This window comes from Anas acuta, chromosome 7 (genome assembly GCF_963932015.1).
Source record: "Anas acuta chromosome 7, bAnaAcu1.1, whole genome shotgun sequence".
NCBI classification, from domain to species: domain Eukaryota; kingdom Metazoa; phylum Chordata; class Aves; order Anseriformes; family Anatidae; genus Anas; species Anas acuta.
In genome coordinates, this window is record NC_088985.1 from 33,977,369 (window position 1) to 34,004,354 (window position 26,986).

Below are 26,986 nucleotides of genomic sequence, written 5' to 3' on the forward strand. Positions count from 1 at the left end.
CAGAGCCCTATGGAGCGGGCGGGCGGCAGCCGTGTGGTGCTGTGCCTGCTGTGCGGGCTGCCGGCCGCCGGCAAGTCCACGCTGAGCCGAGCCCTGAGCCGCCTCCTGCCGTCCCACCAGGGCTGGGACTGCTCCGTGGTGGTTTACGACGAGCTGATCCCGCAGGAGGCCCCCGGCCCGCCGGAGTCCACCTGGAAAGGGCGGCGGAGGGAGGTGCTGAGGCAGCTGGAGCGCCGCCTCAGGAGCCCGCCCGGCCCCGCCGCCCAGCGGGGGCTGCCGGAGCCGGGAGCCGCCCCCCGGCCGCTCTGCATCGTCCTGGATGACAATTTCTACTACCGGAGCATGCGATATGAGGTGTACCAGCTGGCTCGCAAGTGTAATCGTGCTTCCTTGTCGGCTTTTTGGGGCAAAAAGCAGGCTGCTGGGGCGGCATTAGCTTGCTGAGGCGTCCTAAGGTTGCGTTCTGGGTTATGAGACCGCTGGCGCTCACGGAGCTCTTCTCTCAGAAATTGCTTCTTGCGCAGCCATAAAGTAAAATTCTCCCTTTATCCTCTCGCAGATTCCCTGAGCTTCTGCCAGTTATTTCTGGAGGGCCCGCTGGAGCAGTGCTTGCGGAGGAATCGCCTGAGGAGCCACCCGCTCCCTGACGAGACGATTCGGCTGATGGCAACGAGAATTGAACCGCCAGACCCCAGGAAAAACGCCTGGGAGCAGAACAGCCTGGTCCTGAAAAGTCCTGAGTGCCCCTCAGAGGATGAGTATGATGCGGTATTGATGAAGGGCTGTTAGTAAGTTCTCTTTCCACAAACAGGCTTTTTTACTGCATCTGAACAATATTTTAAAAACGCTCCATGTGGCAATCTTTGGCAGTTGCACATGACACACGTCACTTGTTGGGAACTCACAGCCATCCTTCATTGCAGAATCAACACAAAAGTCAATTTCCAAACTGTTGAGAATTCATGTACGTCATCTGAAACGTTAAGATCGGAGGTTGTGGCTGTGGTTTAACTTGTAATTGTTTTTCACCTAACTTGCTATCTAAGATTAACCCACTGCCTCATAACTGAAAACTTGCCTTTTTTCTGCCATGAAGTATCAGTACAAAAGAAAAATCTTAGCAAACCTGTTTGATCAGTGTTTTTCTCTATTTTTTTTTTTTCCTCAGTGCACAGATAATTAATTTGCTGGCCACTGCTTTGGAAAATCCAGTGAAGCAAAATGAGGAAAATACTGAGCAGAAGGTAGAAGTATTTGTTTTAAAAGTCACTCCTCTTTCAGATAATAGTGAATGAATTTATTTGTGAATTGTACTCAGATCATCCCAGTGACAAAAACTGAGATTGATTTATAGCAGTTGATTGCAAAACCATGTACATAAAAGTTGATCCTATTTGAAATCATAGAATAATTTAGGTTGGAAAAGACCTCTAAGATCAAGTCTGAACTACTTTTAAGCATACTGTTCAACAGCAGTAACTAGAATACCTTTTGGAGCTGGCGTGTCTCACTTAGGAAAATAAAATTCACTTCTTAATGTCACTTACGTGTCTGACAGTCGCACTCTGCCTCAGAATTGAAAGGAGCATATGTACACTGTGCAGGACACTGAGTTAGTGTTCACGTTTCTTGCCTTTGAAGAGTGGTAACAATCTAGATGAATTTAACATGTTTGCATGTGTTCTCACTTTTTTGGCCATTGTGGCTAGGAAGCAGATCGAGTGGCCTGTGCTGCTAGTACTGTCCATCAAGCTGATCAGACATGCCGACGAGTCATCTCTCAAACAATGAAGGAGGCAAAAGGTATGCGAAGTATATTGTAGGTGCTAGCTGGCAATGTAAGACTAAACCTGTGGAATTCCCTCAGAGTAAACTGGAATTCCAACCCTGCAGGTGTGGCTGAGGCAGTATCCGTCAGAAGTCTTGCCAAAGTTAATTGTAGAATGTGAGCCAAAGTCTATCAATTTTATTTTTTAAAAATTAATATAAAGATGTTGGCTTTCATTTTCTTTAAGATAAAAATGTACTTCCAAGTGAGATGAAGAGCCTGGCAGAAGAACTCAACAAACTCAAAGCAGCGTTTTTGGAAGATTTGCGGCAAGAAACTCATCTGAAAAATGAAACTGGCCAACAAAATCACTCTTTTGAGAGTGTACTTTCAACAAGTGTATTTTCTTCATTCCAACGTGAGGCAACCAGTGTAGTTAATAAATATATTTTAAAATAATTACAGAGTATATTTAAAAAAAATGACAGTGATGGATTGCTTTTAAGAATAAAAAGCATTAAAAACAGAGTACTGTTTCAACAGTACTGCTAAAAATATCTGAGAGCTCAAGCCTCCAGAGAAGGAAGCTGCCTATAACTCCTGCCCCCATGTTACAGAACAGAAACACAAGCTAGCGCACGATGTTCAACTTCACAGGGCAAGCCAACAAGAAGCCATCCGTAGGTTTTAAATTTCACAGAATCTCAAAAAGTTTAGCCTGGGAGGAACACCAAGAAGTCATCAAGTCCAGCTTCCCTCAAAGAGGACCAACTTCAAGCTGGATCAGCTTTCTCACAGCATCATCCAACTGTGGTTTTGAAGAGCAGCTTGGATGGAGACCTGCCGAGCTCTTTCAAAACATGCAGCTGAGTGTTCCTACAGCTCTTTTGTGCCTGGGAAGGTATGAAAGCAAGTGAGGTGAAGTTTAGCGTTTTAAGCATGAGGTGGGTTGACAGTGAACTGTAGTTCCAACGTCAGCATGTAGACACCTAAGCTCCACTGAAGTACTGCTTCAGTTTCTCAAGTCCAATTTTTAGATCAGGTTCTCATGCTCTCTACTTGTTTCCCTCACAGCAACTCTACAAAGAACAAAAGATTTCAGATGCATTAAACTGAGATTATGGGAACTGTGTGCACGCATGTGGGAATAACTTGGATGTTCAAGGGAACTTGAAATTTGGTGCTGCCTTCAAAGATGTAAAGAATAACATATAAATTCCATGCACAGTGACAACTACCTTACTGTGATGGAAATTGTGCTTTCAGACATGCAAGCACTGTTGCTAATAAGGAAATCAGAATATCAGGAAACAAAGCACTTGGAAGATGAACAAACATGAAAGATGAACAGTGGAAAAGAGTAACAAGAATGCCCTGGTTCAGTTCTAAAATCAAGTATCTTCAATTAATAAGACAAACATCAATGTACTGTTCCTTGCTTACTCAAAAGCTAACTGCCATACCTTAGATGCCCAGTGTCACAACCAGTTCACCAGTTCCAGCTGTTGGGAAAAATTACTATAATATAATCACCAATTTAATTAGAAAGTGTTATTTTATTCTTATCTTACAAAAGCAAAGCTCCACAACATGAACTGCACTAGATATAGTCAAGTTATTTCAGAATTAACCTTGTCTTCTGAAAACATTCACTACACAATAAAATTGTAAAATACAACTCTAACAGGTTTCGGTTTTGCATACAAAATATGCTCTTTACATTGAAATACATATTATTAACAAAGCAGGTACTCAGAAGCACATACACAAAGATTGCTCAATGAAAAATGCTTCAGCAGGGGATAGATTTTCCTGCAGCAGAACATCCATTTGCTGTAGATTCTCAAAGAAGCTTAAAATTAATAGAAAACTTGCCAGTGAAGACTTCTAAATTACATTCCCTTCGTCAAAAAGAAACAAAAAGCAAACAAGCAAAACCCCAAAACATTCTGTAACAGAAAACATAGCAAGAGATCATTTTGCTAGGAAACAATGTTGGAACACATCTTTGAAGTTTCATGTAAAAATGCCAATCAACATTTTATGTCAAAATTAACTTTATCTAAACATTGCATCTGTGAAAAAAAAACAAACTATTATTATTCCCTATTAGCTGCTTCACAGTTGGTAAGAGTATTAACTGAGGTTTAAGAGTATTAACTGAGATAACCTACCAAGATATTCAATCTAACATTTGCGTGCTCATTGGAATATTCCTTCTCAAAATACAAAATCTGTATTACGAGTGCTATAAATAGTGCATGTTAAAAATGTCAACAAATCTATAAAACAATCTATTACAATAAAAACAAAAAACTCACAAAGTTAATGTTTTGCAGCTACGGAATTTAACAGAGTCAAACTATAGAAAAAAATTAACTCATTCCCAAACTTCCCTGTTAATACAAGATGCTAATCACCACCTTAAAAGATAAAGATTATTCATTTATTTTGTTTAAGTTAATGCAGTGTAGCACAGAGAACTCAATATGGAAAGTCCTGCTGAGGACTTGCTCCTACAGATCCTGACATTGACTCTGAATGAATAAGGCCTACCTGTGCATGGGAATTGTCAGGATCATAATGCTCTAAAACAATTTTCCAGTACTAACTCTGCACTTTAAATTATAGTAAGTAGTATGTACAGCATTACAAAAAACTAATATGAAAATACTTTCCAAACCTACTCGGTAGTTGGAAGGAAATAGGTGTAGTTTGGCACAACTGAACGCACAGTATTAGGCTGAAAAACTAGGAATCCTAGTCCAGAAGCTGACTCTGTGAAGGACTAAGCAGGTAACAGGGATCCACCCCACAGATCTGGTGGAGGATAAAGCAGTGAACACTAAAGCCTGCTGCTGCTGCCTACAAACCACCCCCACACAAAGGGGAGCTTGCACACAGAAGGGAGGAAAAATGTTTTTGTAATTGTTCATTTTCAGATGTTCAAGATAGTTTTTTTGGGGAAATCCGAAGTAGAAACTGATATTAAGTCAGCAGTATTAAAAAACTGCTACAGAATAGTTTGCAAGGTTTGGGGCCTTTTTTTTTTTTCATGAGTTCTATTATGAAGAAAATATGTTCCCCCTCAACAGAGATCCCCTTTTCAATAATGACATGCAGGCTTCCTCTTGCTAGCAGCTCCTTCTGTTAGTGACCTAACCGTTCTCCTACCTAAAATTTCTTTCAGGGGAATTATGGTTCAGAAATCATTTTTTCTAAATCACCAAGTCATTAGCCTACACCAAAAGAAAAGTCTATAACATTTGGGGGCATTGCCAATGAAAGTCCTAATAGATCAAAAGTGATGGAAAGAATGGAAGAATGAAATCCCAACATTTGTGCACATCAGAGTTAATCTCCCTACCAGTACTGAGAGGGACAAGGACTGGAGCCATGAACCAAGAATAACTTTGGTGTTGCAATCTGCATTATTCAGAATTGGAAGTTACTCCTTGTAGCAAAACAATTTAAGCAGCTTCCTTTTAACTGCTAAAACCTAGGAATAAAAGTTTACAGCATCTGTCAAAAGGCAAGGAAAATGGCCTCTATAAATTACTACCTGTAACAGTGTTCAAGGTTTGGGGTTCTAATGCAGTATTTTAGCCAAATTTAGATTGTCGATGGTATAAATGTGATCAAAAGATCTATCATTTCTACATTGTTCTTTCACTGGGAGGGTCTTGTTACAAAATCTGTACAGGAGCAATAAATTCCAACTAAATTTCAGTTTAGTCAACTTTACTGTAGTCTTTAACATGCAGAAAGCCATGCAAGTAGATGACTCCAGGTCCTCTGCATATCAGTTTCTGTGTACAGAATTGCTGTTTTCCTTCTGAAAATAAATTTTAAAAGTATAAAGCAACACAGGGATATTAGGGGATTATAAAGAATGTCATTATGTGAAATGGAAATTATATTCTCAGTTACACAAACCAGAAAATTAAACATTTTTAGGAGTGACAGCACGTTACCCTTAACCTTCACTGCCTTGCAAACACTGAAACGGAGTATTTCTAATCCCCTTAACTAGGTGTGGACAAGAATCCAGTTCCTTCAACTAGTAATTTCAGCATGGAAAATTCAACAGCAGATAAAGAAGATCTAGAGAAGCATATTCAGTTCCCAAATTTCTAATCCATTCAACTGAAAATTACTTCCGATGTCAACACTTCCAGCAGCATTTTGTTCCCCTGCATATTGATCTTACACCGAAGTCATCGTAAGTTCTTCCATTGGAGCTTTAGCTCCCATGACAATACAAATCTGAATAACCCAAACATTTGCTATTCAGATTGCAGCCTCTGACTTCCAGAACATTAATCAAATCTTCTTCCTACTTTTAACAAATCATATTCTCTGACATATTTTGCTGAAAAATATCAGGGAAGCTTTAATTTGTCTCAGGTAAGACAAACTAAGGTAAAAGTGCATGTCTAAATATGGGAAAAGTAACAGTTCTTCCCTTTTTTGAAACATTACAAATTCCTACGTAGCATGTCAAGAACTTTTATTAATTTTAGTAGGATGTTTTATTTAGGTTTATATAAAGTGCCTGTCCATTAGCCTAGGTGCTTCTAAAGTAAGATGTACAGAATTAAAAAAAATAAACGTGTGCAATGGACTTTGTGTACATCTTTAGTGACCATTTGCCACTTACAGTATTAATCACAATGACTCCAAATGTAGCCAGCCAGTATTCCTTTGCCTGCCTACTACATGACCTGTTTAAAAAAAAAAAAATAAAGCACAACCTCTTCCCCTGATTTCTAGCACACCAAAAGGATAACAAATTTAGGGAGGGGACAAGACAAACTGACTTCCAAGTTAGCTGAAGTTTACAACAACCTAGATTCCATGACTTTCAAACATAAATGCAACCTACCAGTTGTAGCTCAGCCCAAGGTAAAACTGAACAAACTACTTTTAATTCGTAAACCTCTTGTTTGTTTCTATTAGAACTCCTATCAGCAAGACAGAAGACTAATTGTGCAAATTTTAAATATGTGTACAAATTAGTTTAAGGCAGTTAAAGTCTCACTGAATCTGTGTAGTTTAAAACAAGTTGTCATGTTTGATTTTTCTGTATACAACTAGTGAAAGCCAGGCTCTTAACTTTTTTTCCTACCAGAGTTTAATTAACAATAACCTTTGTATTCTTGTTTTGTGAGGTGTCTTAAAAATAAGTGTTTGAGCCCCAGCATGAAAAGTTTGTGCTATACCAAGTAGAAACATACTAACCTTAATCAGATTAAAGTTAACTGTTAAATTCAATTGAATTTGTACGTGAAAATTGCTTCTGTTTGTGATTTCAGCTTGACAGTAGCTAAGTTTTTAAGAAAAAGTGTGTCTCCAAAGTAACCACATGTGTCATTGCATTCACCCTTCATAGTTAATGGTTAACATTTTATCTTGCCTAGTAAATAATCTTGTAATTGCATCCTATGTTTCTGGACATGTGCTCTGCTTCTACATCTGTAGAATGTTTATTGGGATTTTAAATGCAAGCAACTCAAATTTAGCAACCAAAACATCTTAAAGCATTCCAATTCATGTAACACCTTCACTTGCTTTTTCCTTTTTTTTTTTTTTTTTTTGAAAGGCTAAATATAAAATAACAACCACATGTTATACAAAACTCCTCTGGCAAGTTTTATGACAACAAAGAAATAAGTTTGCCTCCTTTTTCCAATTGTTTAACATGAAGATTCCTTACGGGAACGTGCAAGCTTTCCTTCAGCAAGTATGAAAAATATATTGTCATATGTTAAAAAAAAATAAATGAAAGCATGTTCTCAATGTTGACTATGTTGTCCTCTTGCAAAATGGCAAGCAAAGTCATACTTATTTTTACACTTGCACCCGCATATGTTGCACTGAAAGGGATTTTCAAATCCATGACACCCCATGTGAATAGTATAAAGGATATTGTCCGCAAAGTACATGTCACAGTGCTGGCAGTGATGCAGAAGCTGAGGGTCCTGAACCGGCAGGGTGGGAGCTGGAGTACTTGGTTGGCTGTTGCTTATGCTGGGAGTGCTGGTGTGGGCACTGCGATCGCTGCTCGGCCCTGCCACCGGGCTGTAGTTCCTCTGATTGTGTGCGGGCCGGGGGTCTGGGCTGGTTGGAGATGAACTTTGAGGAATATTTGCCGACACAGCTGAAACGACTGCAGGTGCAGTAGGCTGCTGCATCATGAAAGGCTTTTCATCTTGACAGGAAACAACATCAGGAGAGGCAGGATTTTGGTTTTCAGGCGGCAAGCTAGATAACTGTCCGGCTAGCGTAGATAGCTGGTTTAAAGGATTATCTACCATAAGGTCTTGCGGATCTCTTGGCAACCCGCTGCTCTGGGATGGTTTTGTCATGCTCTCGTATGCTTCAGTCTGGATATTTGGGATTTCATGAGTAAAATCGTTAAGGTAGTCCGGTTTCTGAACCACCATGGAAGGTGGGCTCAAATTAATTAATGCTCTTCTGCTGTACCCCAAGTTGCTGGTCTTCTTCTGCAAAACCCCCCACATTTTCTTGCTGCTTAGGGAGGACCTTGTACCCTTGATAGGCACCATTTTATGCTTGCGCCTCCGGTGGTGGGATAAGTTGCTTCTGTCACTGCAGCGGAAGGAACACAGCTCACACTTGTATGGTTTTTCACCGGTATGTGATCGCATGTGCGCTTCCAGATGGCGTTCGTAAGCTGATGCGAAGGGACACAAATGGCATCTATGTGGCTTCTCACCTGGAAAATTAAAATAGATAATACAGCATCTCACTGAAAAAAGCTTTCCATGGAACAGAAAGTAGCTAACTGTGAGCTGCTAATCAGTTCAAATGCAGCTTCAGAATTGCTGCTAGTCTTGACTTTAGCTGGGTATTTGGTGGAACAGTGGAGTGAAGTTAGACATGTTTGCCTCTCTCAAGTGAGAGAGCATCAAAAAACTGTGAGCAGAACTATCGTAACAGGTAACCTGAGTAGGAATTGCAGCAACAATGCTGAGCACTGAATGCAGTGATGTCTGTGTGGTGCTCTCACTAGATCCAAACTCCACCCCACCTTTAAAGCACACAAGCATTAAGCTATAGTAATGTCTGTATTGTCATTTTCTTACTGGTAACTGTGTTTAAACAATGAGGGAGGGTATTCTTTTGTTATGTTTCAAACATTTCTACTTTTAAACATTCTGGAATTATTATCTAAGTAACTCATGTATACATGCAGACACACAAGAACTGAATTTTCAAAAAGAATCCTGTGGCTGAAGAGTTACCACTATCAGGGGTAGTGAGTAAAGGATTATTTTTTTGTATATCACTGGCTCCTCAAGAAGCAAGGAAGAGATTTCTGTGCTACTCTGTACCAACTGAAACTATGATTTTCTGATGAGCATACACACGTACTCAGATACACATGTAAAGATTGGTACAGACAATGATGTAATTAAAACAAACTCCCTGTATTCTGAAAGGCAATTCACACAGACAAGTTCTTTTTTCACTCCACAGAAAAAGATTTGCATCCCATGTCACAAGCCCTTAATACACCGCAGCTGGTGAACTACTAATCGTACTGCTGTTAGACTCTGCGTGAATTTAATTCTGCTCTAAGGTACACTTAATAATGGTTGTGTGATGGTGCCTGCGCCATCATTGCTTTAGCAGATAGCTCGCTGCACTTGCAGGTTATCTGTTTACTTACATTGCTCTGGGGCTACTGGTCAGCTACCACTTCCCTATTATAATGCTGATTCACTCTGAGCTTTCATAGTCCATGCAATCCATGTCTTAGCCCTTTGCCATGCTTCCTCACCATGCTTCTGAGCAAAACCACACTCAGGTCTTGGATCTCCTTGCCCTTAAGTGGAAACAAACAAAACAAAACAAAGAGCAACCTTCCTTTTTCTGGAGTTCCCTGGCTGTGTACAACAGAACAAAGTGGGGCTTTCTGAAAGAGCCATTAAAGGGAACGGCAAAATAGCCTTGCCATCAGGACACCATGCAGAGCAGTATTAAAATTAAGGATATCACACATATTGTTAAAAAGGTAAAGGATAGACAATGCAGAAAAAGCTCTCTCTGGCAACCTGAGATTCTTGTCTGTATGATAAGACTGAGCAGACTGGCAGAGGGAAGTGAACCAGGAAGCCACTGGTATTTCAGTAGGTATCAAAAACGTCTGTACCAGTGTTCTGTTTATAAAGCATTCACCGTGTGAAGATGCATCCAAATTGCAGAAGCTCTTTGATGTACAGTAGGCTGATATCCCCTGGATCCTTCTCTCACTGCTAGTTAGCCTTCTGAAACTGAAATACATTCATCCTCCATGACTTTGTAGTACAGCAATACATATCTTCAAGTCAACTACATTTTCCTTAGGCCTTTGTGAAGGTTTGCTGATCAAACGAGTCACACACACACTCTCCAATACTGACAACGCTTGCAGGAGCACACTGGGAACAGATATCCCACACGTAAAGCTCCACTCTTCCACTGTTTCCCAAAACTTGGATTCAGAGCCACCATTTTATTTGAAACAAAAAGCAGCCGACAAAGCAGTGCTAGTTTTACAGGCTGTTTGTCTTTCTTACTACCCAAAAGTTCCACTTTGGGATCATGTTAACAAATATCATATACTACAAGTTGAGATATTACCCAAGACAGAAACCCAAGGTATTATTTTTTGCACTAAAAAGGGCTTTCTTTATAAAAAGAAGGCTTGCTTCTGAATAATTACCACTGGGTCAATAAATTTTGAGGATGTTTGTCAGCATCACAATTTTTAATTGGAATCTTTCTTGCTTTTGCATATCACAACCGTACTGAAATGATCATGGTCTGCTAACTCAAGCCACTAAGTGACCTTCGCTTCCTAAAACAGCAGCAGGGTAAGAAGGCATTTTGAGAACAGAAATGAACTGCTCACCTAAGATCTGAGAGTACAAAAAAGGTAGGCAACTTTCTAGAGTATAAGAAGGAATGCTGGCACTGTAGCCTCATCCACGTTCTGATACTTGGCAAAAGAAAAGATTATTTTTGCTGTTTAGTACAGCAAAGATATATGATGTTTAACGTTAAGTAACAACACGTTATTTTGGTCATTGTTTGCAGAACCCCATGCATGTCAAGCCATTAAAGACAGCTCAAGAATCAGCAAACACACGATACAATACCAACATCTTCTAGCAGCAATTTATGTTTCCCATCACAGCTCTAGCAGTCCATCTGCTCATGTTGACAACTGACTAGGGGCTTAGAGATGCAAGCTTTTAGATGGCAATAGCTATACACTACTAAAAAGACATGAAATTTTAAAGTTGATGTTACCTCTGCATCTTTAAATACCATTTCTCATCCTAAACTGCTACAGTTGCTCCTACTACATGATCCTTGTTGCACAAGCCCAGAAATAGCACTGCACAGAGTAAAGCCATCCAAAGAAAAATCTCTCACTGTCCACATACCATCTGAGGCAAATGGCAGGTGAAGCTGTAATTGATTTATCAAAAACTGTTGCCAAAAAAAAAACAGTTCCAAAACACCTTGCTGCTTTGCAGGTGGGCAGCAAGCCCTACGTTAACACTGTGTCAAACACAGGTAAACAAACCACGGTATTTTATCCCCTACTGAAAGGGCACAACATTTCCACTGGGAATTTGAAAATGAAAATTCACTAGAGAATAACTTAAAAGATTTTCTGAGTCTGAACCCCAGAACTCTTGATTTCTAGTCGCTTGCCATCTTCTATCCCATTATGCCCTGTAAAAACAGGTCAACACTTTCAGGACCATGCAAGTAGCACTGACTTCCCAAAAGCACATCCTGGGAGTTACTATGTAAAAACAATGGTTCACAGTAAAGCAAGCATCTGACTAACAACAACTGTACCTAAAAAGATTTAGGATTACATCCAAGATTCTACAATAAGCTTCCTTCAAAGTGATTCCCAGAATGTCTCCTACACAAGACAGTTGAAGTGAGAATTGGAAGTTTTGGACAGTCCCTATACACAACAGACTGAAAACCTGTAACAACTCTCATCCTTTGCAGAACGTGACTTCCTCCCCAGCCCCTTTTTGCCATAATCAGTAGCCATAAAGTATTCCATATCAGTGCAACATACTGTGTAGACACCAAAGTCAGACTTTAAAAGGCCCTTTCACTTATTTTCTCTCAATTGCCAAGAGGTTAGAGCTAACTTCACAAACACTTTCGGGTATTCTTATCTTTACTGTGAGCTTTGCTTTTCAGTTTTAAAAACTCAACAGTGGCAAATGCACTTAAGCAAGCCACATAAGTAGTTTTCTCCTTTTTATTACTCTCTTTAATGACTTATTTAATGTGACCTCACACTTGAGTAGCTCACCCGTATTACTACATTTAGTACTCTCACATCCACAATGTTGTGCAAAACAGGAATATTTTCCTAATTAAACAGCAGAGAAAGAACAGCCCCCATGTGGCAGCGTATACATTTCTAACTCTTCTAATTACCACGGAAAAACTCGAAGTTACCATTATGGCTCTTCAAAAGCATCAATGCTTTCATGCTGAACTTTACTCCCATATATACTTACTTCAAATTCAGCAGTCTGCAACAATAAAGCTAAGCGGGCACTAAAAAAAGGAGTAGGTCTAACTCTGGGATAACCTTAAGAACTGTCACGCTGCTTGATGATGCCAGCTGCTCACAACGCAAATCATAACATTGAGCTAATACCACCATGTCTCACAGCAAAGTACCGTAGAATATTGCATACCTGTATGAATTCTGATATGCTCTATGAGCCGTGCTGTTCCTTTGCTGGCATAGTTGCAGTATCGACACTTTAATTTTCCATCAAATGTCCTTTCAAACCCATCCACTAACATTCCTGAGTTTTCATCCAGTGAAACTTCAACAGAAGGATGATCCAGACCATTCTGATCACCTTCGGTCCCAGCTGTGAATAACGCAACAGAGATTTCAATAGAGAATCACTGGGATACTAGCTATTGTGCTGTGAGAATATGCCAAACATCGCTGCTTCTGTATGCCCTTGCTCATCAGATATACAGAACTGTGGGAACAAGCCCTGATTAAGATAAAGGTACACACACATCTTTTATGATGTGAAAACTACCCCTAGAAGTGCTTCCATACAATTTCAGTAGCGTGAATAATTATCTGGAATGTAAACAGTGCAGTCCTTCTCAAAAAAAAAAAAAAAAAAAAATCGTAGCACTGAAATCAGCTTACCTCCCGGAAGAGTCTCCGCTTCCTTGTCTCCACTAACTGATCCAGAAATCATATTTACATGGTGAGTCTGCTGTGTAAGATATTCCTGAAAGTCTTTTACAAAGTCCAAAGGTTCTGGCTTCTTTTCACCCATATTCACTCTTTAAGTTTAAAACCTCTTATGCCTAGAAGGAAAAATATTTTCAAATCATGAGTTTCATTGAATTTGAATGCAATCATAAAACCAAACTTTTCAAAGTGAGGGATTATTTTTACCATGCATTGTGCCTAAATTGACAACCACAAGGATATGATTTTCAGAATTCTTAACTCATTAAAGATCATTAAAAAGTATTAGTGTGGAAATAATTTGCAGCAACAGTAACATAAGGACTATATAAATTTGGATAAAATGACATAATGTCAACAAGACACTGCTCGACTTGTTTTTTCGTATTTTAAAATGGATTGTACCTGAACTTTACTTCTCCTACTAAGTAGCAAGCATGCTCAAATATGTACTCCCATTACGTCAGACAGAAAGCACAGAACACAGCTTCCCCAATTTCCCTGAAAGGAAGAAAAAAACAAATAAAGGAAATAAATTCATTATTTTTCCCAACTGCCACAGGTTTTAAGAACGGAACTTGACTATATATACATATGTATGTACATATTTTGGAAGACAAGTTCTAACATTCCACCGCTATGAATTTTATTAGAACGTCTACATTTCTCACAAAAGTATGTCAAAGACTCTGTCCACTCTATCTATCTCACAGAAAGACATGTTTATCTCACTGATAGTTTGAACGTTTTCTCTGGTGAACAACTGGCTCCAGAAAACCCAGAGCCAGGGAATTCAGTCATAGCAACTGTAATGCAGTCTCATGTTGGGAAGTGACTGCATGATTAGCAAAGCCAGAAAGAAGCCTTGTAGAAAGGCTTTATTATTATTCCTGCAGATTATAATCAGAATCACTTTCCAATAAGAATATCTTTGTCTTCTCATACTTACTACTCAGAACAAAGGTGACATACAAAAACTCAGTTCTGAGGTCAAGATCATGTTTAATCACATTCTCCCATGCTTTCAAAGTCATTTACAAGCATTAGTTCACTTTCTGTATCCAGATGAATATGTTCTTTCACATCATACCTAGGTACCCTCAACTATCATTGCTATTAATACTGTTGCACTAGTTTTGAACACATCGTTACAGGCGAATTTTGCCTACCCTTTTTTCGGTGTCACCAGCCTCATGTAGGCTTAAGTCAATTTGTGTTCCATCTGTTGGTGTCTCCTGCAATAAAACAGAAAGATATCAGGTCATGAATTAAAGATATGGAAGAGGACTACAGAACAACTTATTGCAGAATCCTGACCAAGCTATCTTTTAGTAAGTTATAAAGTTAAGAAATGAGATTGAGAATAGACAGTATTCTGAGGGATCCTCCTTCATCTCACCAACTTAATTTGTAGACATCCATTTTTCTATTTTAGTGTAGGTAATTTACCACAATTTGACAACAAAACTCTACATCCGCATGCACATAAGAACCCTCCGTGATACTTTTTTTTTTTAAAAAAAAAAAGCAGATATACAACTTATAATTTCCCTTTTCAGTGAAGAACAGCCACTCGCCGTGTCACTACCGCAAGATAGTAACTGCAATTTTAATGATCAGAAAACCTGAGCAGAAGGGCTCACATTTCGTGCCCTTGAAAGGGGGCCCATAACGTCAGGCATTCTTTTGGTTCTCCTTACAAAGAGCATTTTCCACGCAGACAGCTCTGCCTGCTCCACGTACAGCGGGTACAGGCTGGGTTTGTGGTGGGAGAGGTGCTGTAGGATGTACTTCGACGAAAGGCGTTCTTGTGAGTATTTCGCCCAAAGAATTCAGCTGGAGAAAGCAAGTTGGGTACCAGAAAGCCACGAGCAGCGATGCATTTGAGAGAACCTCGATCTTACTTGTGAAATTACGGTTGTTGGAGAATAAAGTAGGGTGATTACGTGTGCGCATCCCGTTTTATTTTAACGGGATCGGGGGGGGGGGGGGGGATGTAATGGAAAGGGGGGTAGAGAGGGAGCTGTATCTCTGACATAACCTCATCTTTTCCAGTAAAGACGCCTTAAAACGCGAAGCACAGCACACGAAGGACCCGAAGGACTCTCGTCCCGTCACCACCCCCTCAGGCGACAGGAGGGCCAGCGGCGCCGGCCGCCCGCAGGTGCAGCACCGGGACCAGCCGCCGTCGAGGGGACGGGGGGGACACGGCCACACCAACGATCCCCTCCCCGCCCACCCACCCGCCCACGGGGGCCGCTCCCTCCCGATATAACCCCGAGGCTCCCCGAGGCGGGTGCTGCCCGTCAGGAGCGGGCGGGCGAGGCCCCGGGGCCGCCCCGCAGCGCCGCTCACCACAGCCGCCGCCGCCCCGCTCCTCCGCCGCCCCCGGCCGCCGCCATCTTTGTTGTGCCTCCCGCGGCCCGGCCCGGCCCGGCCCTGCCCACCGCAGCCTCGCGAGACGGAGGCGGTGCCACAAGATGGCGGCGGCGGCAGGCGGGTGGCTGAGGAGCGGCGCCACCAAGGTGAAGCCCGCGCTGAGGGGGGCTGGAGGCTGCCAGAGGGTGGTGAGGGGAGCGACGAGGCTGTGGAAAGAGAGGAGACGAACCCACGGCACGGTGCCCGTGGTGGGAAGGGGTTGGCTGGGGTCGTGTTATGGGGAAGAGTCGTCGGGGAAAGGAGCTCAGGGAAATAAACAGCTGTGGGGTTTGTTTCGTGTGTTAATATTCGTGTCTTAATGCTGCTGCCGCGCCCGCCGGCGTTAAAACCAAGCTTCAGATTATAAAAGTGAAGGGAAACTGATAAGGTAATTTTTTATGGGAGCTGAGGTGAAGGTAAGAGTTGAGATAACGTTGATTTTTCTTCGGTTTATCAGCAGCCCAGGAACAACCACGTTTCAAATATATGCTTTTAGTAGGGCAGGCAGCCTGAATCTTCAACAAGCACAAATTATTGCCTTACCTGCAGGAAAAAAGGAGGAAAAAGCAGTGAAGTGGTATCAGGGCATTTGAGTAGTGTGTATGCACGTTACCTATCTGAATTTGCAATGGTATATGACTGTATGATTTCTAAGAATAAAATTGTAAACAGTAATATTTGATTTCTTAAAAAAATCTAAATATTGAAGTGAAAACCAATTGCTTCTACACCATGCTGGTACTCAGGAGTGAAATGCACAGAGTGGCGACCCACAGGAATATGAGGGGGTGGCCAGTATAGGTTTCATTTCAGGGTTATCCTGCTGGTTTTAAGACTTTTTGAGATAACCCTGTTATGAATAATTGCTTTTATTGCCTAGTGCCATCTCTACGAGGCTGTAACCTGTAGCAAACACCTCTACAGGCTGTAACCTGTAACAAACACTGAACTATTTACCCTGCAGAGCTTCCATGTGCCAGCCAGGCGTGTGGCAGGTCACCTCAGCCAGTATAGCTCCGCACAATCATGCATGTCCTTGCTGAGCTGCTGCTCATTTTCCTGAAAACATATGAGAAAAATCTGTTATTTTTTCTCTGGACGATGAAATCTGTGCTTCCCACAGGGTAGAGTGCTCTGCATGTGTTTAGCAATGTGTTCACCTGCATGGTTGGTAATTCTGCATCCCAGCTTCAAGTGCAATAAAGGAAAGTACAGGTGATGCCCAGAGCATTACCAGTTGTTTCAACAGTGCTGGCTTATTGCATAATGAGCGTACATACTTGCAGCTTTTCAAAAAGTTTTGTATTCTTAAAAGGGAGCTATGCATTTTTCCTGGCAGCTCATTGTCAGTACTGATGAAATGTACTCAATGGTTTGTCACTGGTTATGCCACCATGAAAGAAAAATACTTTTTTCTTTGTACTTGGAAATAAAGTAGTGGAAGAAGCATTCTATATGCAGGAATTATGTGTGATTTGTAGTCCTATAACTGTTCAGGAAGCTCATTGTGTTAAATGCATGTGTATATATATGTATATATTTATATTTTTTCCCTCGTAGACCTTACCAAGAACACTGACTTAGGCAGGTAAATGTTTAATAGTTTTGCACATCTAGGTTTTGAGCATTCCTACCATAGGTGGATGTTCTGTGTGTAACCAGTTCCTCACTGACAGCTTCAAGAGCATAGTTGCCTTGGAGTTTTTCCTTTATTTAAGCGTCTCTTATTTTGGTTTTCTCCAAAGACTTGTGATGACTCCAGTAACTTAGTCTTCATTTGAAAGTGTTAGAATTATCTAACGCTTCTGATCATCTAAATGTGGTATTTGTGAATCAGCCCTGCTAGTCGGTATTTGTTTTATCTGGCTAGTGGCATTGAATATGAATGAACATTGAATCTTCACAGCAATATCTGTCTTCTCTACTGCAACTTTTTTCTTTTTTGCTATGCATGACTGGTTGTGATAAAGTTGGAGATCCTTACTTGTAATAGACTTGGGTATCTTGTCTCTAAGACAAAAGGAGTCCACAACCTGTTTTATATCAGTTCTTCAGCCAGCAAGGTGACAGGTATTGAAAGCTAACATGGAATAGAGTAATTATTGGAAGGATCAAAAGAAATTTTAGTTCCTGACCCTAAAATTTCTGCTGTTTTTTGAGGAATGCTACTATCACGATGTGTACTGCAAACTTGCCCTGCGTTCTATGAGCTAAGTAGCAGTCTGTTTACAGCACAGCCTGTCAGTCTGCTCGCTGTGGGGTTAAGAGTGCACGCTAGCAAAAATGTATGTTGGCAGGAGAATGTTCAGATATATGTTATTTTTATGGCACAGCTGTGTCTCTACAAGGGGTTTCTGTCAGCAGTTGTCTTGATAAGAAATGAATGCCTGCACTTCAGACTGACATAGCAATAGTGAAAGAAATCTCAAGGCAAGATCTGATCTTAAGACATTAGCCACAGAGTTAGTTGGGTTTGGGGAGCTATGAAAGCAAAGCCTTTTTTCTGTCTTGCCTCTTTTGAGGTCAGGCAGTCGAGCTGTTCTTTTTCAATACTGCAAAATAAGTTTTGCAGCAGGGTAGTTACTGTTAGCCTGCTACTTTTTGAGCTAGCTCACGTTTGTTATACTAACTTTTTTAAATCCTAAGAGCTTATTTTACTGTTAGAAAGTGTATTAACTTTCAAACCAAAAAATGGGCTCCTTTCTAACGCATGCTGTTACCTACCTGAGTAATTATTTGAATATTAAGTAGTTTATAGCTTTCCAAGATGCAAAACTAATTCTGTCACGTTATCTGTGTCCACCCACTTAACAATCACAATATTAGCTTGCTCCTGAAAGCTGCTTTCTGTTCATTGCTTCTAAGGTTTTGCAATGCAAAATCTTAGAAAATCATTAGAAAATGCATTTCCCCATACAGTAGAGAGATTAATTCTGTCAAAGTATACATTTCATACTATGAATATTGCGGCACGCTTGCAAAATTGTCTTCAAAAATAAGTACTATCAGTGAGGTTTATTTGCCACAAAAATTAAAACGGACTAAAATTCATGTTTTGAATATTTTGTAGCATAAAGTGTTAAACTTCAAGAAAGAAAATTGTTTTGTATTAATAGATATCAGGTAGATTAAGTGTAAGTTATATTTCCTATTCTGTTCTACCCAGTGTATTTATTAAGTATTTTCGGTATTAATATGTGAAGTATTAAAGTAGTCTACAGATGCAAACTGTATTAACTGTTCTGATGTTCTGTATTTGTTTCCAACAGCTGAAAAGAAATATACCAGCATACTTGGCAGCTTCGTGGAGGGCTTCTCCATGCGTCTTTAGATCCTCCAAATCAGAACTTGCGCCAAAACTAGACAGTGATGGAGTTGTCTATGCTCCGCTTCAAACATTCACTGAAGAGGAAACAATGCTGAAGAACATGGGTACCTATTTTTTTGTGGGGCTAAAAGTTCAGAAATGTTTAGCTAGAAGGGAAATTTTGTCTGATCTTGCTTAATTGTAAAACTGCTCTCATTCACAAGAGAAGAATGTAACGTTCTTTCGATTCTTTTTCCATGCTACCATAGCACAGTTCCACATACCATAGCGCAGTTTACTCTGCATAAATAAATATTAACTGTTCAAAGCTGTTGCTGTCGCAGCAGTGAAGTTGCCTGACATTGACTCGTGCCCTTTCTCAGGCACTTAGTTCAGCTACAGGTAACTGCTCCAGCTGGTTTTCAGAGATTTCAGGTATACCAAGAATGGTGACAGATGCGATCCGTGTGTCTGCAATGCAGGCAGGCCTGCATGAAGAAGAGGAGTCCTCAGGGCAAAGGTGAAAGACTGAGAACCTGTATGTTTGGGAAAGAGCTTATAATAGGCTCAGGCTGAACAGGAATAGTTTTATTTACAGGATCTTGTACACTCAATATGTTTTAAAGCCTGAGACCATTTTCCCAAACTGTACATTAAATTTATAAAGAACAGGATACAGCTAACAAAATAAGGGGTGTATTTGAAGTAATTTTTATCTTTTTTTTTTTTTTTTTTTTAGTCAATTACTGTCATGTAAGTGTTGCTGAGGTGCTTTTGAAATTTCTGAGTCTATAGGAAGTATTTGTTTCAGTTCACAGACTTGTGTCTGAGTTCAGAAAGCAATGATAATTGAGTGTTGTGGCACATTGCTCTGTTTCACTTGGGCAACTTGTCCTTTTATTAAATTGTCTGGGAGAGTCAGAGAATATATGCATAACCTCTCAGAAATATCATATGACTGTTATATTGATCCTCAAGTGTTAGAATACTTACACAGTTTCTTTCTTTTCATTACAGTGAAAAAATTTGCTCAGGAACGAGTTGCACCTTTGGTGCAAAAAATGGATGAGAATTCGAAAATGGAAGACTCTGTAATAAAGGGATTGTTTGAACAAGGGGTCTGCACACTTTTACTTAACTTTTTAATCAGAAAGTGACACTGCTGATAGGGATTTCTAGCTGTCTGCTTTTCAGATTTTTAGATTGAGAGATGTAAGTCAAATTAACCGATGAATTGTTGAAAATTTTGAGTTTATCAACACTGGGGCAACTTTCTCTTCTTTTTTACTGCATTATCTCTCTCCATCTTTTACTGTGATATTCTTTCCATCTTACCACTCCCATAGCACATTCTTCATCCTGAGTTCCTTTTCTAGCCCACCTCTTTTTGTTTTTTTTTTCCCCCTGGATAAACAAAATTGCATAGAATCCTAGAACCAGCACGACTTTGATAAGCATTGCTGGAAAAGGATATCGAGAGTCCTCTGTGTTCATTTTGGGCAACCACAAGGGCTTGTGTTGCAGATAACCTGTTTATCATTCCTTGTAGCCTTTCCTGCTATCAAACCTAAATAAAGCTTGTCTGTGATGAGAACATCGCTTTATACAATGACGACTAAATATTCGTCACGAGGTTAGAGATTGCCATTGTTCTGCAGAATGCAATCAAATTAGTCAGTGATGATTGACCTGTATACTGCATTTGTTCATTATTTCTTGCTTAAGTTGTTTATCAACTTCTCTGATAAATTGTTAGTTTTTTAAGGGTATTGAAGGAAGCTGGGTCTGTGGGGAAGGATCTAGAAATATTAACATTCTATGGTTTTTCTTTTAATCTCTAAGTGTCTGCTTAGATTAACAAGTTGTTGGTGAGAACTAATGAGAAAGACTGACATATTTGCATCTTTTACCTTTCAGCTGATGAGTATTGAGCTTGGGGAAGAATATGGAGGAACTGCAGCTTCATTTTTTTCAGTCATATTGGTGGTAGAAGAATTGGCCAAAGTTGATCCAGCTGTAGCTCTTCTATGTGAACTCCAAAATACACTAACAAATAGGTTGTTTACCACATACGGAACAGAAGAACAAAAGAGAACTTACTTGCCCAAAGTGTCTAAAGATACAGTGAGTCATAGTCACACTTTACTAAAATATAGTTTTCAATAGTTATATAGCATTAGCGTGTTTTTTCAGTAACTAAATGGGGTGACTGCAGCATTGGAAAATCTGTGTGTGTGAACTTTGAGATGCCTGTTAGAGATGAGATCTGGGGTGATACAGATCCTGTCATCAGTAGCTGAGAGGTAAAAGTGGAAAGGGTGTTACTAGTGTCATTAAAAGTTAATTTACTGTGGAAAAGAACTTTAGAGCACTTGAGTATGAGACATGTAATTGCATGTATGAGACATGTAAATGCAGTGTTTGTATTGTTAATTTCCATATCTGAAACTTAGTTACTTTGAGGCAGTAAGTTAAAATGTTTGAATTTAAGAGGCTTGTGCTTGCTGATAACTATTTTTGTTGTGTAACTCCTAAGTTGTGTCTACATATTCAAAAACAAGTAAAATGATTTTTTTTCCCCCTTTAATTGACAGATAGGCAGTTTCTGTCTGTCGGAGGCTGGTTCTGGCAGTGATGCTTTTTCTTTGAAGACTCGTGCTGAAAAGAAGGGAGACTACTATATTATCAATGGCTCAAAGATGTGGATTAGCTTAGCAGAACATGCTGGAGTTTTCTTTGTGATGGCAAATACAGATCCTGCCTCAGTAAGTTGCTAAAGAACAATTGCATTTTCAATGACAGCTGATGATATATGATACTATGGATTTTATATTAATAATTTGGTACTAAAGGTTAATATTATTTGTACCTTTTCCTAGCTGAGAACAAACATTTAAAATATTTCCCAACAAAAATAAAGAACTTGCTGAGCAATTTAATAAATTCCTCCCATTGGGGAAAATAAAAACGTCAGAATCATAATTGCTTAGATGAAGAGCACAGCATGCGTTGGTATTATTCTGAGTAATGGAAGAACAGAGATTGTGGCACTTCTGACCTAACAGACAAGTTGCTGTTCGTAAGAGGCAAAACGGAGCTTAGACTACATGTACTTGGTAATTAACAAGTGTACAATAGTAGTAAAGTACATGTATGATCAGGTTAAAAAGCAAAACAAGCAAAAAAAAAAAAAAAAAACATACCTGAATATGCACGTTTCAAGTCTTGTCACTTAACAATTTCGATATAGTTAGTGAAGACTCAGAAAAATCAACTAAAGACTTTAAGATATGCTGTACTGCAAGAGTACAGCAATTTTACTTAAAATAATTATTTGAAGATACTTATATTTTAAATTAGAATTTAAAACTCTAATAAATCTTTTTTTAAATATATAATGCATTGTCTTCTTAAAGTTAGAAAATTGTTTTTACATTTAAACGTTCAAGAACGATATTAAAAGTCACTGAAGTTCAAAGATTAAGTAACAGTTGACATCGGTACAAATTAGAGACCAGACCACCATAGATCTGTGTACCAAAATGTACACTCTGCACTAGCAGCTCCTGTTTGGTGAGGTGGGCTGTCATTAAGGTGAGATTTGAAGAGCAGTCTCCTCTTTAATAAGACGCAACTCTTCCACAAGAACCACAGGTTGTTTCCTGCCTCACTGTGTTCCCCTCCTAATAAGAGGAGATGCTGTGGATGACAGAGACAGGAAGACATGAGAACATGGCCCGGAGCACTTCATGCTTCTGTCTAAGGCCCTGTAGAATGTTGCCCTGCGGTTCCAACAGGGGGAAATGCTGTCCATAGAGATGCCAGACTGGCTGTACAATCTGTGTATTGTTGCATGCGTGATTTTCAGAACAGCCAGGCACTACAGCCCTTCCTGTTACGTAGTACTGGTCTCCTATCTTCTCAAGAGAACTTCTAAGACTTTTCTGTTTTCCATGTGGAATAGAAGGGTTTACTTTGGCCTTATTAAACCGCAATTAGTAGACATAGAGGGAGCAGGTGATGGTGACTTTTATTTACTAATGTATCATTAAGCAGGTATAAAATTTCAGTGTTGGAATTTGGTTTTTATATATACTTGTTAGTACTAGTAGAAAAAAAAAGTTTTTGATTATTTTTAATTCATCCTAGGGATACAGGGGAATTACATGCTTCATAGTAGATCGCAACACAGAAGGCCTACACATAGGGAAGAAGGAGGATAAGCTTGGAATCAGAGCATCTTCTACTTGCCCAGTAACATTTGAAAATGTGAAGGTATTGTAAGCTGTTTAGCTGTTGAATCATAATTTGTATATGACTTGATCTTGACCACAAGTAAGGAGAGTGTTAAGTAAATTCCCAATTCTTTTCCTGCTTTTCACCCTTTCATCATTTGTCTTTCTTTGGCTATTTGCTCCCTAATTCTCAAAAGCATTGAGGGGGATTGAGTTCTAAGTTTTGATAGTTTCTCTCCTTTGTCAGTTTATAATCATGTGTGCCAGGGAATGTTCTAATCAGATTTCTAGGAATCAAATGTCTGCTTTATGTTTTATGCTGTCATTTATGGGGAACATTAAACAAAATGTACACTAATTCACCTATGAACACTTCTAGCAGTTGCAAAGATGAATAGAACAGGAATAACCGAGTGGTTTTATTCTTTAGGTTCCTGCGACCAACATCCTTGGACAGGTGGGGCAAGGCTATAAGTATGCAATTGGAATGCTAAATGGAGGCAGAATAGGTATTGCTGCACAGGTGGGTAACATTGCTTAATATGGGATACAACCAGTGTATGACTTTGAATTTGGATGGAAACTTACAAAGTATTTACAGTTAATAAGAATAAAGTGTTTAGGAAATCCTTTATTAAAAACTGTATTGCCACTAGATGTCACTGTCCCTGTGTCTAAGTTACAGTAATGTACAGAAACAACTGCAAATGATAAAATTCTCCTTTGGTGATACAAGCAATAGATTTAGAAAACATTAAATGGCAATTAGTTTGTCTTTGGTGGTTAACTTACTGCTACGGAAATGTATCAACATTTTTATCTCCCATTATGCACATTTATTTTTTGAAGGAGACTGGCTCTTTGGACAATTTAACATAGTGAAATGTACAAAATTAATGTTTCCAATTGTAATTGGAGGGGATTGCTAAATGTGACCTTATGCTAACTGATGTTTTCTCAACAGCTTACTTTTAAAAGTCAACATATTTTTAAAGTAAATATTAACTTTTGTAGCAGAAATGTTCTAGTTCATTGTTGTTTGAAAATTGTGCCTTATGGCATCTTAGAGAAAATATTTGCTGATTTTGGAGTTACTTCCAAATGTTGCATTCTGTTGTAAAATCTCAGACTGGTGCTGATTTCAGTGTAAATCAGATTCAGCCTTATAATAAAATAGCCTATGACAAGCTTTGGTATTTTGAATTTGCTTTTGCAAGTGATCTTTTCTTTGTATTTAGCTGTGGATGTAGTTGTGCTGTATAGGCTGTGATGTATCTGTAGTACCAATCTTCCTTACCTTTTGCTCCATCTTGCAGAGAGTCATTGTGAAATTTGGACTTTCCACATAGCAATGTATAATGCTGCTAAATAGGTTGGCTTTTCCATCATTTCTAAAAATTATCTGTGATTAAACTTTGCCGGATATGGCATTTAAAAACTAGAGCTGTGGGCCTCTGTGTTCCCAGAGATATAAATAATATAGATGTTCTGGCAGTAAAATACATGGTCTGGCTTTTTCTTTTAATTACTCCAAGTTAGACTTACAACCTAATTAAAAGTTAAGGCCAGGTAGTTGTTATATCTTAGTTACTACTTTTTTGGCACCTTCTAATTATGATAAATATACTTGAATGGACAAGAACAGCAGTTCAAAAGCCCTGTAGTACTGGATTTAGTTTTGCAGTAGTGATAGGTTTAAAAAATAATGAGCATTTTGTAAAAATGTAATTGTGGCTGTGAAAACAGTTTCAGATAGTTTTAGTGCAAGATAGCTGTATATATTGTCACAGGTGCTGAAGTTGATATATTTAGTTCATCTACACAAGTTTATATAAGGAAGCAACAAGTATGCCAGTACAGCTAATCAGCAACATACTGCATTATTTACCTATGTTCTTTTCCCACATACACCTTTTCGTATATATTGTATTTTTTTTCCTAGAACCTTAACTGAAAAAGGATTAAATGTCTTAAGGTAGTCAGAGTTACATTTTTACCTTCTTGGGGCTATTGGCTTTCAGCTTAATATTTGGACCTATCCAAAAATACCCATACGCTACTGGACATCATTACAGAATCACAGAATTTCTAGGTTGGAAGAGACCTCAAGATCGTCGAGTCCAACCTCTGACCTAACACTAACAGTCCTCCACTAAACCATATCCCTAAGCTCTACATCTAGACATCTTTTAAAGACCTCCAGGGATGGTGACTCCACCACTTCCCTGGGCAGCCCATTCCAATGTCTAACAACCCTTTCGGTAAAGAAGTTCCTCCTAACATCCAACCTAAAATGAGAAATTATTCTGAAAACATTTACTATTTGCAAAAACACATTTGACCCTCAACTTTTGCTCAAAATTTAGTGTTTTTGCAAATATTTTGCCTTTAATAAGAATGTTTAATTCAAGATTGAAGTAGTATAAAGTAGGCTTATTGTGGTGACTCACCTCAATAAGAAAAGAAGAAAACTTTTAATCTGCACATTAAGGTTTTTACACAGATGATCTGAACTGCCTGACTGAAAGAAGCACAACTACTCTCATCTCTGTAAGGTGCATTCATTCAACTATTTTTTACTGAATATATGCCTTATTTTATTTTTTTTTTACAGATGTTAGGATTGGCGCAGGGGTGTTTTGACCATACAATTCCCTACACAAAGGAGAGAGTGCAGTTTGGGAAAAGCATATTCGATTTCCAGGTACCTGATAATGAACTCATGGGAAACTTTCTGTAAAAGGGTAATAGTGATCACACAGTAGTTGGTGAAATAAGTGATTTGCCTAATTTGTGGTCAACCTGTCATTTCTCTGCTTCATATTTGAGAAGCATTTTTCAGAAGAATTGCAGATGAGCATTCATCTGCCATGTAAAATGTATAAATTCAGTGCCATGTGTTCTTGCAAGTAGAGTATAAATCATTAAAAACTTCAAAACAGTATTAATGTAATTTTTTTTATAATAATTCATTCACTGCTTTAGAAAATAATACACATGGAATTACGTTCTCTTTGGATTTTAATCTCACACTACATAGAATGTGGTCCACTTCTCATACGCTTTTATGAGGTGTAGGTGAAGGCCTTTTCTGGAGACACTAGAAAGTATAAAAAGATGAGGAAAACTGATTGAATTATTATATTTCCTGTGTTATACAAAGACATTTAGTTTCCATGATAATATCTGTATCTTAAAATGAAAAAGACTCTTTGTTGCAAAAATGATGTATAGTTTAATAAGGAAGATGTATAATTGTAATTACTATAGTAATTTTCTTGTTAAAAGAAACCTACATTTCAGCTGAAGGGAAAGAACATTAGTACTACTCATAATTTATACAAATTTTAGGAAGTACCCACAGATATCTAGGAAATGATTGGAACTGCGTCTTTTGAATGGAAAATGGAATTTGTAATTGCCGAATCATTTTGTTATTTTGACCTGCCTATATATTTTTGCAAATTTTAAGGAGCAGTGTTAATGTTCTAATAAGATGAAAGATTTCATTATGTTTAGAAGCAAGTTAGACTACTAAACGTCCATTTTCACTCATTGTAATATTTGGGTCACTTTAAGTAATCCTATTCTTCTGTAATACCTGACATTTAGAGGTGAGTTCCATCACCTTTTTCTTTCCCCTTGAATCCCCTCATCAGATATGTCCTCTATACTTCTTTCTTTGCCGTTCCTAACTTCTGTTTCATGGGTATGGGGCATGGGAAGTAGTAGTTGTCACCTTTGTAGTTCTTCACTTTATTTAAGAGGTACTTTTTTCAAGTCTGTCTCACTTATGCTTCATTAGTAGACAGTAGACATGTTAATAGTAGACAGTAGTAGACATGTTAATGTACAAACATTCTCATTAGCTGCAAAATATGGCTTTGACCAACCCCTGTCCCTGCACTGCCAAGGAGAATTTTGAGGTTTGGGTTACACTTTCCTTGGTGCTCATGGGTTCGAGTAGGTTCATGTTG

The 26,986-nt window shown here is 39.0% G+C and overlaps 3 protein-coding genes across 8 annotated transcripts in view; 2 read left to right on the forward strand and 1 right to left on the reverse strand.

The window, feature by feature from the left end:
- On the forward strand, nt 1–7,364 carry PSTK (phosphoseryl-tRNA kinase). The gene is made up of 5 exons (XM_068689074.1): nt 1–376; nt 560–788; nt 1,169–1,244; nt 1,710–1,803; nt 2,016–7,364. Exons 1-5 carry the CDS (start codon nt 10–12, stop codon nt 2,225–2,227), a joined length of 978 nt encoding a protein of 325 aa, XP_068545175.1. The 5' UTR covers nt 1–9; the 3' UTR covers nt 2,228–7,364.
- Nucleotides 3,305–15,534, reverse strand: IKZF5 (IKAROS family zinc finger 5). Of its 3 annotated transcripts, XM_068689067.1 has the most exons (7): nt 15,405–15,534; nt 14,219–14,284; nt 13,455–13,550; nt 13,002–13,165; nt 12,523–12,705; nt 9,519–9,620; nt 3,305–8,507 (listed from the first exon to the last, which is right to left on the reverse strand). In XM_068689067.1, exons 4-7 carry the CDS (start codon nt 13,132–13,134, stop codon nt 7,564–7,566), a joined length of 1,362 nt encoding a protein of 453 aa, XP_068545168.1. In that variant the 5' UTR covers nt 13,135–13,165; nt 13,455–13,550; nt 14,219–14,284; nt 15,405–15,534; the 3' UTR covers nt 3,305–7,563. The 3 variants fall into 3 exon arrangements, with proteins under 3 accessions (XP_068545168.1, XP_068545169.1, XP_068545170.1); XM_068689068.1 differs by lacking the exon at nt 9,519–9,620 and having other exon boundaries at nt 15,405–15,523; XM_068689069.1 differs by lacking the exons at nt 9,519–9,620; nt 12,523–12,705.
- Nucleotides 15,420–26,986, forward strand: part of ACADSB (acyl-CoA dehydrogenase short/branched chain) — a 16,637-nt gene continuing 5,070 nt past the window's right edge. The window contains exons 1-8 of one of the 4 annotated variants that reach the window (XM_068689070.1): nt 15,420–15,574; nt 18,737–18,899; nt 19,792–19,892; nt 20,692–20,898; nt 21,369–21,539; nt 22,924–23,049; nt 23,440–23,532; nt 25,624–25,713. In XM_068689070.1, coding sequence (XP_068545171.1) covers nt 15,530–15,574; nt 18,737–18,899; nt 19,792–19,892; nt 20,692–20,898; nt 21,369–21,539; nt 22,924–23,049; nt 23,440–23,532; nt 25,624–25,713 — 996 coding nt within the window. In that variant the 5' untranslated portion in view covers nt 15,420–15,529. The other 3 variants (XM_068689073.1, XM_068689072.1, XM_068689071.1) reach the window with 3 other exon arrangements.